This window comes from Nomascus leucogenys, chromosome 22a (assembly GCF_006542625.1).
Source record: "Nomascus leucogenys isolate Asia chromosome 22a, Asia_NLE_v1, whole genome shotgun sequence".
In the NCBI taxonomy this organism is placed as follows: Eukaryota; Metazoa; Chordata; class Mammalia; order Primates; family Hylobatidae; genus Nomascus; species Nomascus leucogenys.
This window is the reverse complement of record NC_044402.1, coordinates 132,974,243-132,992,118: the sequence shown is the minus strand read 5'-3', so window position 1 is coordinate 132,992,118 and position 17,876 is coordinate 132,974,243. Positions and strand designations below refer to the sequence as shown.

The window sequence follows — 17,876 nt, the reverse complement described above, 5'->3', positions numbered from 1 at the left end:
GGTGCAAGGGGCATTCCACTGCCCAGGCTTCCCAGAGGTGCTCCACACACCAGATGGCACTCCACACTTGATTTTATTCCCTGACACTGATTTGCAGAAAAGGCCCCATTCCCTGGGCTGGAGAAGGCAGTGGGACCCGGGCAGACGGGGAGCCAGTCTCATTGCTGGCCAGGTCTCAGCCTTCATTCCAGCTCCATCCTCTCCCCTGCAGTTTGTTTAAAAACTGAGCTGCAAACACTAAATAAAATGCAAAAGTAAAACCAAAAGCAAACCCTTGAGTTGTTAAAATCTAAATTAAAAATCCCCCTTGGTGTCAACAGGTCCTATTCCTAAAGCTAGCGGGGTGGGGCAGGAGGGTCGGCCGAGCTTGGCCAGCACATCAGCCCTCAGGTTCCTTTTCAAACTCGACCTACTCCTCCTCCTCTTCCTCGGGGCCCAGGTGGCTCTGGTTGCTCGGCTGCCTCAGGACAGCACTATACGAGAGGGCCATGGCTGCCCGCAGGACCAACTCCACCAGGCTGAAGATGGTGATGACCTGTGCAGAGCCTGGCCGTGAGGGGACAAAGACGGCAGGGCCTGATAACGAGGCGCAGCTCTGCCTCCGGCCCTGCAGAAGGACCCCCAGGATCCTCCCTTGGCCTCTGGAAGCCTCTGCTCGCCTGTCTGTAACGGGGGCCTGCTCCGGGATGAATGCCCTGGGTCAGGGCAGAGCTGGGAAGTCAGATGCATCCTGAGCGCTCCCAAGGCTTATGAAACACAACCTGAGGGCCCGGGTCCGCCTTCAGGGCATGTTGTTGGTGAAAACGGTGCCAGACAATTTCTTGCTTGTAAACTCATAGCTTTCATCAGGTTCTTAAAAAGACCCCAGAAGGCCAGCACCCGTGCATTAGCGGGACACGCAGAGCCCGCCTCTCTCCACTGTGGTTGTCCCCAAGGAAGGGAAGGTGGTGCCAGAAAGCAGGACCCTCAGGAAGGGTCTGGGTGAGCTGGGAGGGCTTGGGGGTCCTGCACCCAGGAGGCTGCAGTGCTGGGGGAGCCCAGGGGACACAGAAGAGGGCAGGGGGCACCGCAATAGGCAGGTGAGGGTTTGCCAGGACCAAGGGGGACGGGACACAGAGGGGGCCACCTGCCCTACCACCCTGGAGGGCTTTACTGCTTGGAGGCAGCCCTCGGCCCTGGCCCACCCCTACCTGGCTGGAGGGAGATTCAGGGAGGCCCTGCCAGGCCACCTTCGGCTGAGACAGCAGGTGACAGTGACCAAGGGCCAGGGGTGGGGGCTGGGAAGGCCCCTGGCTCTGTGTGCTATTGGGGGCAAGTGGTGAGGGCGTCCAGGGCTGACTGCACTGAGGTAGGGACAGAGAACTGTGGTGGTGGAGCACTGCGCTCCCTGCTGGTGCCATCTGTCAGTGCAGGTGGGGCTGGGCCCACTGCAGGGTGAGCTAGGCTTGAACGGCAGCACGCAGAGCCCCAAGGGTCCACTGGGGGACTCTGTCCTTCCTATTCTGCCCAGCTCCAGGTTATGTACACCATGTTTACTGCGCACAACGGGCTGGGCACTGTACTCCCAGGGCACCCTGGATGTTAGGAAATTCAAAGCGAGGCACAGGGGCCAGGTGGTGACCTGCAGACCCCAGGGCCAGCTGGAGCCAAGCCCCTAAGGCGGCGTTAGGACAGGCCCATGTCCCCTTGGAGAGAACGGTGAATCAACAGTCACTCAGGGCAGAAGCGGAGCCACGGACAGCTCTCTTCCTTGTCTTCAGGGGACACAGTTTCCAGAGCGGCCAAGGACCATTCTCTGGCCTTTCATTCCTTCATGTTCTTATAGACACAGTCCCCAAAGCCTGCACACCCTGCCGAGCTGTACTGGCCATGGAGGGGCCTGCTCTCTGGTTCCTGGGTCCTTGGGGAAGGGGGCCAGGCCTGACCCTGGGCCTGGAGCCACCATCCCAGGTGGGAGAGCTGGGCGTCTCAGCAAGGCCCATCAGGTGGGCTTTGTGCTAGGGCGGGGGGAGTGAGGGGTGGAGTGTGACCCATCACAGCGTGTACCCCTCCAGTGCGGGATGGCTTGGGCTGCCCCGCCCACTCCCGGGCTCTCCCAGGGCACTCACGTTGCAGTAGATGCGCTTCCTCACGCCGTAGCGCAGCACCAGCACGTCGAAGGCTTGGTTCAGGACGCCCATCACCATGGCTTCCAACTCCAGGGGGCCACTCTCCTGCAGGGACAGTGCTGCAGCCATGGCACCTCCTGGCCCTGCCCTGGGCTCGAGGCCTCCTGGTGAGTAGGTGCCCAGGAGGGTCAGGAGCCAGAGGGAGGTGAGGGGCACCAGGCTGGAGGGCTCACCTTGACCAGAACGGCAAAGAAGAGACCGGTGCTGAGTTCCTACACACGATTGGGCGCCATGCGGCAGTCATTGCAGTGGTCTGCCTGCTTCTGCAGGGTATCGGGCGCCATGTCTAGTCGCTCCCTATAGCCTGGGAAGAGGGGGCGGGGTTGTGGGCGGTGTTGTATGGGGCATGAGGGTGGGGGTTGGGGAGTGGGAAAGGGCGATGGCTGGGGGATGGGCTGCATGTTGCTCCGCCCCAGGTGACAGATTAGGACCCCAGCACCCAGCTCCCAGGGCAGCAGAAAGCAGCCCTCCAAGGTCAGCGCCCTCCTCTCGGCTGTGTCCAGGGCTGGCTGTGGACCCCCTGCAGCTTCCACAGCACCGGCCTGTAGGGAGAGTTCTCAGGCCAGGTTCCCCTACGCTTGGGTCGCCGACCTCCACCGTCACTGCCGAATGGTCTTGGGCCGAGCACCCACTGTGGGTGAAGTGTGTGTACAGGGGCATGATGAGTGCGTAGTGCCTGAACTGTGCCGGGTCCCGCAGCAGCCCCGAGCAGAAGGACAGTGCCATCTGCAGGGCGGGTCAGAGCCTGGCCAGCCCAGAGCTTTCCGGCCAGTCCCGGAGGGCCTGTGCCACCCACAGCCTTGCTATCGGCAGCCTTGGTGTGCACAGACCTGACAGGCTGCTGGCTGCTAAGCAAAGCCAGGAAGGACCAGGGCCAGGACCAGTGCCCCTTTCTGCACAAGGGGACCCAAGGGGAGGCCAGGAGGCTGGGCAGAGCCCGGGGTGCCCATACTTCTCTGCAGGAGACAAATCTGGCCTGCCTGGACCTCCCAAATGCCCTCAAGGCAGCAGCACTGAGAATGGCCCAGACATGTGCTGTCGCTGCTGAGTCACTGCTGGGAACCACCAGGAGGGAACCCTCTCTGGTCTACCCCTCCCCAGCATGGGGCTGGGGCTGCTACTCTGGCCCAGGAAGGAGGAGAGAGAAGGCTGTGGCCATGTATGACCGGGGGCTGCAGACGCTGTCTGCTGGAGACACAAGCAGAAGCTGAGGAGGCTGTGGGTCTTTGTTCAAGGAGGCCAAGTCCATTGCTCCATCTGGCTAGAGTGGGAGGCAGGCGAGAAAGCCCAGGATGCCATTCCCTGCCCTGTGCAACACAGGCCTCAGGCTCCTGGCGCTTCCTCTCGGACCTACACACACCTTTGGTCGGAGCTGACCTCATCCCCTCTGGCATTGATCCCACCCAGCTGAAGCCACGCTTCACCCAAGCACCTCTGTGCCCCCTGGTACTCCACCCCACAGCAGCCAAGGGAGGCAGTTTCCGGCCTGCCAGCCTCGGCCCTTCTCGTCTCTGACCACCTGACCCTCCCGGGGGCTGAGACACAGAGGGCTGAGTTCCAAAGGCCCTCGTGCTGGGCAGGAGGCAGGACTGGGGCAGGGGAGATACCCAGAGTCTCTAGGGACCAGTACACAGCCCGGCCCAGCTGGGGCCACAGCCCCTGACGCTGCTTGTCCTGCAGTCCCTGAGCTTTCAGGGCTGGGTGTCAAGGCCAGTGCTACTGCCTGTGGGCAAGTGAACGGGTTCCTCGCAGAGGTCCAAGGTCGCTCCTGTGTGTCTCGTTGGCTCCCTTGCTCCCTGGCTGCTGTACACACTCACCCTCTTGTGCCCTTGGCCAGACAGACGGCCGGCTCCCGTTACTCTGTGCACACGGGCCCTGGAACCCAGGGCACAGCTGGTGGTGACCTGCTCAGCTCCCTAACTCCACTTCCCTTCCAGCCCCTGCTGGGCCCTGGGTTAAGCCGGGGGCAAGTCTCCGGGGAAGGTGGGCCCAGCCATCCCTGGGACAGCCCTGGTGTCCTGATGCAGAAGCTCACTGGGGACTGCGTGCCCCCTCACACCTTTCTGTGCTCTCTGCTGCCGCCCTGCCCTGTCCCCACCCCAGTTCCCGGGGCTGAGGAACAGGAGCACCGCAGACCTGGTAACTCTCTGCCATCGGATTCGCGGGCAAGGGCGCCTCTGAGCTCCCTGGGAGGCGAGCCAGGAGAATGCAGCCTTTTCAGGCTCTGGCTGACTCAGGAGTGGCTGCGATCTCTGGAGCTCCAGCTTGGCTTGTACCTCCTTGGAGGTGGTGGCGTTAAAGGCAGGGGCATGGCAGGGGCCCCAGCAGGGCAGAGCCAGAGGCAGTTCTGAGACTTAGGGGCTGCTGTGCCTTCTCTGCAAGGCCTAGAGCCACTGCAGTGTAGAACAGAGAGAGCCCAATGGGCACGGCCCAGCCCCTCTCCGCTGTGGGTGCCGCAGGTGCTTGGCCGGGCAGACACTTGTGACTGGGGGCAGGTCACGGCGGCCAGGTCCAAGCAGGCCCTGATGGCTTCAAACCCAGCAGAGCTTGAAGTGTCAGAAAATAAATCCGCTGAGGTCAGCTGAAGCCATCCAGTTCTTGTGAACAGATTGAATCTGCCGAGTGACCGAGCCCCTAAAATACAGCCTGTCCCTGCCCCTGGGCTGGGCCGGGGCCAAGAGCAGACCCATCAGCATCCACTGCTCCCGCTGACCCAAGGGTCCTCTGGTGTCCTGGTCCCAGGATGCTCGGGCCCTGCACGGGTGAAGCTCAGCCTTGGGGGCTGGGACAGGCATCCCAGAGCAAGCCCAGCTGTCCACCCCACAGCCTGCCACCTCCCTGCAGGCCCAGGCCTAGGCCCCCGGCCAAGTACGCTTCTTTCCCACACTGGCCAGAGGCCGACAGCTGGTTCTGGACTCCACATGTGGGGATGGGGGGTGAGGAGTGTTCCCTGGGACAGGAAGCCACATGGGACCCTGTCTTTCCTCCAGGACCCCAGCCTGACAGGAGGTCTCAGTAGCCCCTCAGCTCCAGGGCACACTGTCCTTGAGCGAGTCTGAGCAGGAGGCAGCAGCTCAAACTCAAGAGGCTCAGGGTGCCCCCTCCTAGGTGCTGCCTGGGGTCGGCCTCCTCTCCCACCCTCTGGCAGAAGAGGAGCAGCCCCCATCCACCCAGCCATGTCCAGAGCAGACAGGAACGGTGGGGGGCTGTGCTTGCACGTGGAGGTCACAGGTCTGGGGCCAGTGTGCTCCTGGGAGTGGGGGAGGCTGGAGCTGGGCCCTCCTTACCTGCATGGGGACGGGGCTGGGCCCTCCTTACCTGCATGGGGACGGGGCTGGGCCCTCCTTACCTGCATGGGGACGGGGCTGGGCCCTCCTTACCTGCATGGGGATGGGGCTGGGCCCTCCTTACCTGCATGGAGACGGGGCTGGGCCCTCCTTACCTGCATGGGCCGGGAGCACATGTTGGTGAGCACCTCCTTCCGGGCCAGTGAGTACTTGTCATCTCCAAATGTTTGGGTCAGGCTTTTCTAGAAGCAAATCCCAGAAACCTGTGTGACGTGTGGTCCAGCTCGGGGAGGGACTCTGGGCCCTGTCATCCGCTGAGCACCTCATGCCCGGCTCTGGGGGGAGGAGTTGCCTGTGGGGCTCAGCCCTGCTCAGAGGGGATGGGTGGGGAGAGGGGGCAGCCGCCCACAGCCTGTGGCCCACACTGGCCTGAGGTCAGTCCCTTCCATGTTTTTGCTGGCTGGCCTGGACTCACTGGGCTCCAGCTGTCTGGCCTAGGGCACCTGCCTTCCCCTCCTAGGGTCGGGCCTGGGTGAGATGTCTCCCTCCTCCAGGACCAGAGCCAAGGCCCTGGGTTTCTTAGCTTTGCCCCAGGCAGGGAGCACCTGAAAGTACCACCAGCAACATTCCCGGGATTCCTATGATTCCAGCCCCCACTCTGAAAGCCTCTGGGCCCAAGACCAGCCCTTTCTGGCCACAGGACCCTTGCCCTCTGCTAGGCCTCCAGGGTTCCCCCCCGCTTGGCACAGTCCTGGTGAGGGGGCAGGTCCCGTTGTCAGGGCCCCTGGGACTCAGAGGGGCCCCTTCTCCCAGGGCCTCCTTCCCTACAGGAGAGACCTGGCTGAAGGGGAGGGACTCTGGGGAGAAGCAGAGGCCGCTGGACCCCCTACCTTCCAGGTCTTTCTCTTCTTTCCCCCAAGCAGGGCCTCCCCTGAATCCTGCCCACCACTTACATTGAGGGCTCCTGCGGAGCTGAAGTCCACGGGCAGCCCCATCTGGTCGCAGAATTCCACCAGGTCATTGAGCATCCTTGTCTGGGGCGGGGGGGTGCCGGCGCAGCAGGGCCTGCTCGGGGAAGGCGCGGTGGATCTTGTGGGCCACTGCCATGTTGGCCAAGAGCATGAACTCCTCCACGAGCCTGCAGAGGGTGGGTGGGATGGGAGGGACTGCTGGGGTTGGGGGACAGGTGCGCAGGCTTTCCCACGCTGCAGCCTGCCTGGCTGTCTGTCACCCTTCAGGTCTCAGCTTAAAGACAACCTCCCAGCTGCCTCATCTCTTGTGTTCCACCGAGTCCCTGTCTTGCCCAGCACCCCCATGGTCTCCCCTGCACCAGTCGGTCTACACAGCCTTCTCCTCTGACTGGTTAGCTCCATGCCGGCTCCTCCACTAGACCCTGGAGAGTAGGGACAGCCCCTGTCCAATTCACTGTGGCAGCCCCAGAGCTCAGCAGCCCACCCAATCCAGAGAAGGCAGCCAGGAAAGATCTCTGCTGAGTGACAGGATGCCTGGAACTCTCGGGCAGCCCTGGCTGTAAGAGGGCACCGTGCCCACCCAGGCCACAGGAACCCAGGTGGGCCCAGCCCAGGCCCTAGTCCGAGGACTCCCTGGGGCATGTCACAGTGGTGAGTGGACTGAGGACCCCACAGGACCAGGAGTGCTGGGCTCCCTTCTCCCTGGAGATGGTGCCTTGTTGGAGGGAAGCCTCCCGACAGGGTCTCTGAGGGTGGACAGGAGAGTCTGAGGCAGCAGGAGGGAAGAAGTCAGGGTGGGGTGAGACCCCGGAGTCACCCTTTCAGGGCCTGCTGCTCCGGCTTTGCTGTACTTGAATGTTGTTAGACTCAACAGTCGCTGTGAATGAACGTGGCTCCCGATGGAAGGACTGAGCCGGCCAAGTCTCTCGAGATCCAGGCACTGCTTTCCTGTTGCCCCTCCTCCCCACACATGGCCAGCCAGGGATCTCCCACACACGCCCTATGAATCTCATTCCTGCCATCAATCCCGTCCCCTTGCCCCGCTCCAAGTCTTCCCTGAATGTCAGACGGAATTCCCTTCCACGAGTATTTATAGCTAGGGTCACCTATGTCACTGTCTAGTGCCATTGGAATCTTATTTAGATTTCGTACTTACATCTTGTCAGCGCGAGAGGAGTACCAGTTCCTGCTGGAAAATGGCTCATGTGATCTATCTTGGTTGAGTCATCATCACCGAAAAGCATCAAATGCATAGTTCATTCATTCATTCGTTCATTCATTCCACAAAGATTACCATGTGCCAGGCACGGTTCTGGACTTCCTCCCCACGCAGTCGGACAATCCTCCAGGGCAGGAGCACCCGCGCTGTTCCCTGGTGCTCCCTTTTCCCTTCAGTCCAGCTGCAGGCCTGGGGGAAGAGGGACACCTGGAGCCTCCAGGCCGACCCTGGGTTGCATTTTGCAGTGTGTCCAGCAGGTGGCAGCATGGCCCTATACCGGGTTGCTCTGAGGCTGCAGGCCTAAGGCCACCAGGCAGGCAGGATGAAGGAGCAGGGCTGTGTGGGGCAGCCCTGGTTTCTCCTCTATGCCCATGCCCCACCCTATGGGCTTAGGAACTGAATGTCTGGGGGCCTTTGGGGCTGAGCCAGGCTCCTGCTTTCAGTTCCTGCAGGGGCTCTCCACATCCCTTCTCATAGTCTTCAGTAAACATGAGGACAAGGACAGGAGGGAGGGGACAGGGAGAGGGTGGGGCCTCTGCGGAAGCCCCTGCCAAGACCACAGACCTCAGCCGAGCTGCTTCCCTGGCAACTCCGCTACCTGCCCTCCCTGGACCCCAGCACAGTCCCAGGAGTCACCCCTGCCCTCAACAGTGAACAAGTGCACTCTTGGTGACCTTGAACGTGAAGCCTGGTGAGGCTTTGGAGGACAGGTCCACCTTGCCAGGGCCCTTGGTGTGGCTGAGTCTCTGCTTCCCTTGCGGTCTCAGCCTCTCCCTCCCTCTGGGGGGCTGGGAGTCAGGACAGTGACTGTGGAGCTCTGGCCCAGCCAGTTGGGCCACATCAAGCAGGGACCCAGACAAAGGTCAAGGGCACTGAGGAGGGAGCTGGCACCGCAGAGAGTCCGCTTCCCAGGTGCAGCCTTGGCCATGATGTTTGAGGACAGCTGCAGGGGCTGTTTGCTGCCCTCATGTCCTTCTGATGCTGCAGGTAGCAGATGGGGGCAGAGAGAAGAGGTGGGCTCTGAGCAGGAGTGAATGAAGTTGGGGCTGACACCTGGCTGTGGTGGTGACGCCCCGGGGTGGCTGGAAGGGAGGTCCCCAGTGGAGTTTGGGGACAGGAAGGTGCATGCCAAGCCCAGCTGCCAGCAGCCAGAGTTGTACCAAGTTCAGGATTCACCATTGCAAATGGGACCCCGTACCACAGGTGGGAGAACTGAACTGGACGGTGCAGGGTGGATGGGGTCAGGGCTCTCATCTGCGGCCAGCACAGGCTCCACAGTCCCCCGCCCTGTCAATTCTCTGATGGGCCAGCAGGTGGCGCCCAGCCTCTTCCTCCCCAAGGTCCTGGGATGGGGCAGCTCCAGCTTAGAGCCCAGGCGCTCCTGTGGGAACCCAGGGCCAGAGATGACCCGGTCAGCAGGGCCCTCTCCCCTGACCTCCTCCCTCCCTCTCCTGGGGAGCTGTGCTAGGTGCACAGCCTGGGCAGCCAAACCTCCGAAACACCCCAAGCTATCCTGGGTGGTCAGGCCACGCAGCTCCACACTCTGGGCCACGGGAGCCCCGAAGGGGGCCGAGTGGGCATTGGGGCTGCTGGACGGGAGGGCACCCTGCCCCCTGCCCTGGCCTCAGACCTTCATCCTCTGATGTGGGCACCGGCCCTAGTGTCACCCCGCTCCTCCCAGCGCCAGAGGCACAGGCATGAGATCACTGGGCCTTGCTGGGGATGGGGCGCTGGAGCTCAGGGACTGCCTGACAACTGCTCTCCGAGGGGCTGGGAATGGCTGCCAGCCAGCATCACCTTCTAGAACAGCAAGCTAAGGCCTCGGAGACGGGGCCTTGGATCCAGGCCTGGCATCGGCCAAGCGTCTGGAGCCTGCACCACCAGGGCCCCACCACTCTGAAGGTCTGGGGTGGGGCTGTGCTGTGACAGCGGCTGCAGGGCCAGGACCCCAGCTCCTCAGCACTCACTCCCAGCACCGCTTCTCCCTGGGTCTGGGCCTCCCTGGGGCAGGAGGGGGCGGGGAGGGGGAGGGCAGGTATGAGGCTCAGCGAGCCCCTCACATGCTGTGGCAGACAGTGGCCCCCCCGCACACGGTACACACTCCCCACAGCAAGGGTGACGCTGGTAGAAACAGAGGTTCCCACAGTGCACAAATGTTCCTCTAAAGAAAAAGCAACAGGCCGGGCGCGGTGGCTCACGCTTGTAATCCCAGCACTTTGGGAGGCCGAGGCGGGCGGATCACGAGGTCAGGAGATCGAGACCACGGTGAAACCCCGTCTCTACTAAAAAATACAAAAAATTAGCCGGGCGTGGTGGCGGGTGCCTGTAGTCCCAGCTACTGGGAGAGGCTGAGGCAGGAGAATGGCGTGAACCCGGGGGGCGGAGCTTGCAGTGAGCCGAGATCGCGCCACTGCACTCCAACCTGGGTGACAAAGCGAGATAACGTCTCAAAAAAAAAAAAAAAAAGATGTCATTTCAATGACAAAATGAGAAGGTAATTATCTTTCAATGAAAACTCATGCTAAGGAAAATGCATACTTTTGAATAGAAGTTTGAAAATATTTTCATGGCACTTGATTTTGTGGTCAATAATGTAGCTGACAGATAAACCCTTATACCTACACATGAAAAACAAAAACATCAAACAAAAAACAAAAACCTAGATAACAGAATAATCTAATAGCAGAACAATCTATTTTAAAATTTGTCCAGCTTTAAATAATAGAAGTCCGTGGGTGTGAGCACTCATGTAAAATATAATCATGCAGCACCTCCACATTGGTTAGAAAGAGGAACTAACTGACAACTGGGAAGATAGAAATATACTAGCTGGATTTTACCAGAAAGCTTTGCATATTTGATGGATGGAATTTAACAATGAGTATGATAATTTAGTAAGGCCAACTAATGGACTCTATCTTCTCTGTTCACCTCCCATATTTTTGTGACAGCCACTGAAACCCAGGATTGAAAAAACTGTCCTGAAACCCAGGTTCTCAAATACATGTTTTGTTTTGAGACAGGGTCTTGGTCTGTTACTCAGACTGGAGTGCAGTGGCAAAATCTCAGCTCACTGCAGCCTCGACTATCCTGGGCTCAGGTGATCCTCCCACCTCAGCCTCCCAAGTAGCTGGGACGACAGGCACGTGCCACCTGGCCTGGCTAAATTTGGGGCTGGGTATGGTGGCTCATGCCTGTAATCCCAGCACTTTCTGAGGCCAAGGCGGGTGGATCATTTAAGGTCAGGATTTCGAGACCAGCCTGGCCAACATAGTGAAACCCCATCTCTACTAAAAATTCAAAAATTTGCCTGGCATGGTGGCAGGCGCCTGTAATCCCAGCTACATGGGAGGCTGGGGCGGGAGATTCACTTGAATCCAGGAGGTGGAGTTTGCCGTGAGCCTAGATCCTGCCACTGCACTTCAGCCTGGGAGACAGAGTGAGACTCTGCCTCAACACTAAACAAAAATATGTAGAGGTGAGGTCTCATCGTTTTGCCCAGGATGGTCTGGAACTCCTGAACTCAAGCAATCCTAACCTCTTTTCCGCCCAAAGTGCTGGGATTGCAAGCATTGAACCACCATGCCTGGCAAATAGACATTTTACAATGTTAATTCAATTTTCATAAAGAAGTATTCAATCATTCTAGTATTTCTAGTGAGCATAAAGTCTTGTTTTTTTTTCTTCTTGAGACAGGGCCTTGCTCTGTTACCCAGGCTGGAGTGTAGTGATGTGATCACACCTCACTGCAGCCTCCACCCTCCCAGGCCCCAGACAATCCTCCCACCTCAGCCTCCTGAGTAGCTGGGACCACAGACATGGGCAACCAAGCTTGGCTAATTTTTGTATTTTTTGTAGAGACAGAATTTCACCATGTTGACAAAATGCTCCTTGTACCATTGTAAATGTACAAATAAATTTGTAATAGTGTAAACTTTCCTGGAAAATGTGGTTGATTTCACCTTCATTTAATTCTTTTCAATGTTCTCTTGGGGCAAGTGTGATACTCACTAAGTATTGCTGTATTGGGATGGGTGCTCCAGAATGCTTTCGCAGGGAGGTCAGAAGCACCTGGAGTCAGCTCCTTCCCCAGCTCTTACCTCTACCCTCTGCCACCCCCACCCTCCACCCAAAACACCAGACCCTTCTCCTAGCAGCAGCCAGAGTGCTCATTTCCCAGCCAGGGCAGGTCACAGCCCTCCTCAAAGACCTCCGACCACACCCCTCTACCTAGACTTCACGGTCCCCCATGTCCCCCACCCTCCTGACCCCTCAAGCTTTCTCCCATCTACCGACCCTCTGATCCAGCCCCTGGCCTCCCAGACAGCCTGCTGGCACTGCCCCAGGGCCTTTGTGCTGCTGTGCTGCCTTGCTTAAGCCCCCACTCTGTTCAGGTCTCCTGCTCAATCATCTGCTCCTCAGCATCCCCTCCTGGCTTGTGTTATCCACCCCTCCAGCCACTGTGTCCACATTCACTCATGACTTTTTTTTTTTCTTTGAGACGGAGTCTTGCTTTGTCGCCCAGGCTGGAGTGCAGTGGCGCGATCTCTGCTCACTGCAAGATCCGCCTCCTGGGTTCACGCCATTCTCCTGCCTCAGCCTCCCGAGTAGCTGGGACTACAGGTGCCCGCCACTATGCCCGGCTAATTTTTTGTATTTTTAGTAGAGACAGGGTTTCACCGCATTAGCCAGGATGGTCTCAATCTCCTGAACTTGTGATCCACCCGCCTCGACCTCCCAAAGTGCTGGGATTACAGGCGTGAGCCACCGCGCCCGGCCCACTCATGATTTTTATCCTAGGAAGTAGTACTGGCATTACATTTTCTTTTTTTTTTTTTTTTTTTTTTTTGAGACGGAGTCTCGCTCTATCGCCCAGGCTGGCGTGCAATGGCGCAATCTCGGCTCACTGCAAGCTCCGCCTCCCGGGTTCACGCCATTCTCCTGCCTCAGCCTCTCCGAGTAGCTGGGACTACAGGCGCCTGCCACCACGCCCGGCTAATTTTTTGCATTTTTTAGTAGAGACGGGGTTTCACTGTGGTCTCGATCTACTGACCTCGTGATCCGCCCGCCTCGGCCTCCCAAAGTGCTGGGATTACAAGCGTGAGCCACCGCGCCCGGCCTGGCATTACATTTTCTAACACTTCCTTTTATTAGTGCTTTGTGTTTCCCAGAAGAATGGAGGCCCGGGGAGGGGAGGTAATAGTCTTCTTTGTTGAGAAATCCATGCCCAGCGCCCAGATGGCCTAGGAGGGGCCATGGACTCTGGGCTGCTATCCTGCACCCAGAGCTTCCCAGGTGCTCCTCGGAACTCAGGTGGGTGCTGGAAGGGACCTTAGGGGTCTTCGAGCATCTGAGTGGCTGTGACTTGGGGCAAGCCTCTCTCCCTCATGGGCCCCTAGGAGGGGCGCAGGGGTGTAGAATTAGCCCAGTGGAGGGACAGCAGAGGACTGTGTCAAAGCCCTCCTGGGGACCCCACCACAGCAGCCTCCTTGGCTGGCAGGGTGGGTTGCAGGGTGGCAGGAAGCCACGCTTCTCCAGGCATCCTGATGCATCCAAGTCCTTGTGTCCCTCAGGTGCTGCCATGACTGAAGTTAAGAAAGGCGCAGGGGGCTGTAGGTCTGGGTGCCTCGTCCCCAGGGAGAGAGCCTGCCTGATCCACCTCAGATATGGGCGGGGGCTGCATGATCTGAGCCTCCTCTTTTCCTGAAATGCAGGTAGCTGCCAGGCACAAATCCCCAGTCCCTGGAGTTGGGGGCCAAAATTTGAAGAGCAAGATAGAGCAAAGGGCGTGGTGTCAAGGGCTCAGTTCCCAGGGTGCACGGGGAGGGGAAGGTTCCATGGAAAGACTTCTGTGTGGCGACTCCGGGGTGACAGCTCCAGGTGATGGCCAGGCAGGACTACGGGAGGTGGGGAGCAGGAGAACTCCGGGATGGGGAAGCAGGAGCCCCAGGGACGGGACACTCAGGGAGCAGTGGCCGTCCTCAAGGTCCCTGCCAGCAGAGGAAGCAACGCGGGGATCACGGACGTCCCCGGGTGCGCGGCGTTGGTGGAGCAGGTGGGGGCCTCCAGGTCGCAGGCCTTGTAGGGCTCCAGGCAGGCAGCGAAGGCCATGACGTGCGCTACAAAGCTCTGCTCTTGCACGCCGTGAACCAGATGCGCCTGCGGGCCGCGCGCGAACACTGCCACGTCCTCGCCTGCGTGGGTCTCTCCGTCCAGGGGCACTGCTGACTGCTGCCGATACTCGGGGCTCCCTGGGAGGAGGGTTCAGTTCCGGTAGGAGGGTTCAGTTCCAGACAGACAAGAGGTGACCCCTTCCCGCCAGCCCCCCATCCTTGGCACCCTGGTCCCCCTCAGGGGGCCACCCCGCAGCACTCACCGCTCTCGCTCTCGGTAACATCCGGCCGGGCGCCGTCCTTGAGCACATAGCCCGGACCGTTTCCGTATAGGAGGACCGTGTAGGACTTCCTGTCCCGGGCCTTGCCAGGGGCCAGCCCTGCAGAGAGAGGGGTCCCTGTGGTTGAGCTGAACACAGCTGTGGAGTGTCTCCCACGTGCTCGGCACCGCCACTTTTTGCCTGGTCAGGGGCTTAGTCCTCAGGAGACCCTACAGGGCTGGTGCCAGCATTACTTCCATTTGACAGAGGAGGAGACTGAGGCTCGGATTTCACCCATGTGATTGATGCAGCAGCACCTGCCACTCTCCCCAGGCCTACCGAAGATGGAGCTCCCTCGCAGGGGGTAGCCTCCGAAGGAGAAGACGTGGGAGTGGTCAGCGGTGACGAGGGTCAGCGTGTCCTCCTCGCTGGTGAGCTGGCCCGCCCTCTCAATGGCGTCGTCGAACATGACCGTCTCAGTCAGTGCCCGGTAAGCCCTGCTTTCATGATGACCATGGTCGATGCGACCACCTGCAGGAAGGCCAGAGGGGGGAGATGCTGAACCTGCCCTGCTCCAACCCCCAACCCCCACTCCCCAGGGGCCACCACGCACCCTCCACGAAGAGGAAGAAGCCGCAGGGGTTCCTGCTCAGCAGATGCAGGGCAGCCTCCGTCATCTCCACCAGGGAGGGGTCCAGTGTGGAGTCTCGGTGGATCTCGTATTTCATATCTCCGGGCTCAAAGAGACCTGAGGGACAAGGGGTCCCGTGGTGACTGGCAGGCTGGGGGTGGGAGGGTGCTGGCGGATGTGCACACAGGCTCAGAAGGTGCCATCTGAGGGATGCCAGGGCAGGAAGGGGGTCATTACCCATGAGATGGGTCACAGACGGGTCCAGGGAAGCCTGCATGAGCTCAGTGCGATTCCACACGTACCGGGCACCCTGTAGGGAGGGAGAGAGCCAGGCCTCAGCCCACAGTCCTGAGCCCCACACCTCTGCCCTCCCCTTGCTGTGCCCCCCGCACCCGCCAGCCCCCATCACCTGGTGCTTTGCCAGCCATTCCTGCACCAGATTCTTCCCGTCCAGCCTGGTCCCACCTTGGCTGTAGTCATCTGGGTACTCAGGGTCTGGGGTCCCCATGGGAAACATGTACTTTCGGCCTCCACCTAGGATCACCTGGGAACAGAGGATGGAGTAGGTGGATTTGGGGACCTGGCTGGCCCTGTGCCACTTCCTCATGCACAGCCCCTGACTCCCCTTCCCAAGGCTTCGGGAATGGCTCCGCCAGGGTTTCACCTTCTACACCCACAACCCCACCTCCGGACTCTGCTGGCCCAGATCAGGCTGTTGGTGGCCTGGGTTTGAGCTGATGCCCCATGCCCCATGCTGCTCTGCTCTGTGCCCAGCCCCAGCCCTTGGCCCTATGGTCTTACGTCAATGTCCATGTTGGAGATGAGCTGCGTGGCGATGTCCTGGCACCCCTCCTTGCGGGCCGAGGCAGGCATGTCGGCATCCGAGTACCAGTTGCGGTTCACCGTGTGGGCGTAGGCGCCGGCTGGCGAGGCATGCTGCACCCGTGTGGTGGTTACCACTCCCACTGACTTTCCTGAGGGTGACAGAGGTCAGGATATGCGATGGAGGTCTGTGACCTGGTCCTGACCCCGCAGGGGGCCCCAGCTCACCTGCTTTCTTGGCCCGATTCATCACGGAGATGACCTCGTTGCCGCTTGTCGTGTTGCACTGGTTAAAGCGGGCGGCTGCACTCAAGCCGATGGTCTGGAAGTTGCTCTTGACCCCGCACAGGTAGGCCGTGGCTGTGGCTGCGCTGTCTGGCACATGCTTGTCTACACTGTATGTCTGGGGACAGAGACACTCTGAGCTCTTCTCTGGGGCAGACACACAGACCCTGATCTCTGTCCTCTGGGATTCCAACTGCCTCCAGCTCCTTACTCGAGCCCCAGCTGTTGAGGGTCCCTCCCTCCTACCACACTCCATAGCCAGGATTCCCCTTCTCTGCTTGGAGGACTCTGAGGTGGCCCAGCACTTACCTTGGACAGAGCCACGTATGGGAAGCGGTCCATGGCCAGGAAGGTCTCAGGCCCCAGTTTGCCCTTCTTCTGCCCTTTTAGGATCCTGGCAGCTGTCACCGTAGACACTCCCATCCCTGAAGGAGCAGAAGTGTGTGAGGCTTTGTCCCCAGGGTTGTCCTGGAAGCACCGAGGGTCCGGGCGCTGGGGCTGTGAGGGCTGCGGGGCTGGAAGGCCTTGCTCACTCACCGTCGCCCAGGAAGAGGATGAGGTTCTTGGCGGCTGTCTGTGCAGGCTGCAGCTTCTTGGCGGCACCCAGGGCCTCGGCTGCCTGGCGGTTCCAGAAGTCCGGGTTCTCCTCCTCAACTGGCCAGGGGGAGAGCAAAGATCAGGTCAGCCTGGGCTGGGGGTGCCCTGTGTGCGTGTGTGTGTAGGGGCAGCTGGGGGAGCCTCATTACCTGGGATGATGCCGAGGGAGAGTTGTAGCCTGAGGCCCAGCAGGAGTAGCACCCAGGGCCCCTGCATGTCTGGAAGCAGTAGGAGAGCGGCGAGGCAGAAATCCCAGGTATGGAGTATGAGCTGCACTCCAGGCTGCCTAGGTTTAAATCAGGGAAAACTGTGTCCTGGCCCCTCCCCTTGTTGCCACCTTGACCCCGCCCAGCCTCTTGACCTGAAGCCACACTGGCTGAAGGGAGTGGCAGGGTGTGGCTGGGCTGGGCTGGGGCTGGGGTCCTGAGGAGGGCAGCTCAGGGTGGGACCAGGTGTCCCCCAGGGAAGGGTGGGGTTTTGGGTATAGTGCATTGTGCCCGCTGCAGCCAGGAGCCCCTCCCCCAACCCCTGCTCACTGTGTTTTGTGTGGAACAAGACACCTTGTCACTCACCCATTATTTTTTTTTTCTGTATTTCCTGGGAGCTGGGGCCAGGCTCTGTTCTGGTTTCGAGAGGAGGGGAGGCTGGAAGCACACAGCCCGGGCCAGGTACTGGGTTCAGCTTTCTGATGCCAGGAGCCTGGGCCCGGTGGGAAAGGGGCACATGGGGGGCTATGCTGCCCTGGCACCCCCTTGCTCCATCATCTAGCCTTGGTCTGGACAGGTGGGGCTGGCAGGAATCTAGGCCCAGAGCTCCAGGGCTGTGGGCAGCTGTGGGGCCAATGGTGACAACACTGAGTGGGGCCGGGCCAGTCCTGCCCGTTGCTTACGTGTTGTGTGTGATTGTGTATGCGTTTGTGTGGGTGCACTCGCACTAATGCTTGGATGACGCAGTGGGGGAGAGTCCAGTGCCCTCGGCCAGACAGGCCTGGGCTGGGTCTTCCAGAGCAGCTTGTGCCCTTGATTTTGACACCTGTTCCCTTGCACAGGTAGAAGGTGCCTGGGCGGACTCTGTTTTCCATGAGCCCTGAGCACGCCCAGAACTGTAGCCTTTCACATGGGGATCAGATGTTTCGATAGCCTCAGGCTGAGTTAAAAAGTATTTCTGCAGTTCAGATATCCTGCCATCATTTTTTTTCTCTGTTTTATTATTATTATTTATGTATTTTTTTGAGACAGGGTCTGGCTCTGTCACCCAGGTTGGAGTGCAGTGGTGCAATCATGCCACACCTCCTAGGCCCAAGCAATCCTCCCACATCAGCCTCCCATGTATCTTCCATTACCTGCAGCTAATTTTCAAAAATTTGTATAGAGTCAGGATCTCCTTATGTTACCCATGCTGGTCTTGAACTCCTGGGCTCAAGCGATCCTTCAACACTGCTAGGGTTCCAGACTTGAGCCACCAATCTGGGCCCACATTCGGGAGAAATGGATTTGGAGAGGAACCAGAGTGCTCAAGGGTGT

The 17,876-nt window shown here is 59.7% G+C and overlaps 2 protein-coding genes across 3 annotated transcripts; both read right to left on the bottom strand.

The window, feature by feature from the left end:
• Positions 1 to 4,168: 4,168 nt before the first annotated feature.
• Positions 4,169 to 6,497, bottom strand: LOC115832395 (DIS3-like exonuclease 2). 2 transcript variants are annotated; one of them, XR_004027891.1, is made up of 3 exons: positions 6,409 to 6,497; positions 5,611 to 5,697; positions 4,169 to 4,714 (listed from the first exon to the last, which is right to left on the bottom strand). XR_004027891.1 is itself a non-coding variant. In XM_030803185.1 (3 exons), the coding sequence occupies exons 1-3, from the start codon at positions 6,481 to 6,483 to the stop codon at positions 5,483 to 5,485; spliced, it is 228 nt and encodes a 75-aa protein (XP_030659045.1). In that variant the 5' UTR covers positions 6,484 to 6,497; the 3' UTR covers positions 5,474 to 5,482. The 2 variants fall into 2 exon arrangements, 1 of the variants encoding a protein (XP_030659045.1); XM_030803185.1 differs by lacking the exon at positions 4,169 to 4,714 and adding an exon at positions 5,474 to 5,548.
• Positions 6,498 to 12,778: 6,281 nt separating this feature from the next.
• Positions 12,779 to 16,615, bottom strand: ALPG (alkaline phosphatase, germ cell). The gene is made up of 11 exons (XM_003274742.4): positions 16,503 to 16,615; positions 16,294 to 16,410; positions 16,066 to 16,181; positions 15,700 to 15,874; positions 15,451 to 15,623; positions 15,059 to 15,193; positions 14,887 to 14,959; positions 14,632 to 14,766; positions 14,358 to 14,549; positions 14,022 to 14,138; positions 12,779 to 13,896 (listed from the first exon to the last, which is right to left on the bottom strand). Exons 1-11 carry the CDS (start codon positions 16,567 to 16,569, stop codon positions 13,607 to 13,609), a joined length of 1,590 nt encoding a protein of 529 aa, XP_003274790.2. The 5' UTR covers positions 16,570 to 16,615; the 3' UTR covers positions 12,779 to 13,606.
• Between the last annotated feature and the right edge of the window lie 1,261 nt (positions 16,616 to 17,876).

What these genes read in the sequence shown, in the direction of transcription:
- LOC115832395 (XM_030803185.1), bottom strand. Translation starts at nt 6,483, where the DNA reads ATGCTCAATGACCTGGTGGAATTCTGCGACCAGATGGGGCTGCCCGTG. An exon ending in GCTCCGCAGGAGCCCTCAAT is followed by an intron (nt 5,698 to 6,408) that starts GTAAGTGGTGGG and finishes ATTTGCTTCTAG; the next exon opens with AAAAGCCTGACCCAAACATT. An exon ending in TGTGCTCCCGGCCCATGCAG is followed by an intron (nt 5,549 to 5,610) that starts GTAAGGAGGGCC and finishes ATCCCCATGCAG; the next exon opens with GTAAGGAGGGCCCAGCCCCG.
- ALPG (XM_003274742.4), bottom strand. Translation starts at nt 16,569, where the DNA reads ATGCAGGGGCCCTGGGTGCTACTCCTGCTGGGCCTCAGGCTACAACTC. An exon ending in CATACGTGGCTCTGTCCAAG is followed by an intron (nt 15,875 to 16,065) that starts GTAAGTGCTGGG and finishes CTCTGTCCCCAG; the next exon opens with ACATACAGTGTAGACAAGCA. An exon ending in GAATCGGGCCAAGAAAGCAG is followed by an intron (nt 15,624 to 15,699) that starts GTGAGCTGGGGC and finishes TGTCACCCTCAG; the next exon opens with GAAAGTCAGTGGGAGTGGTA.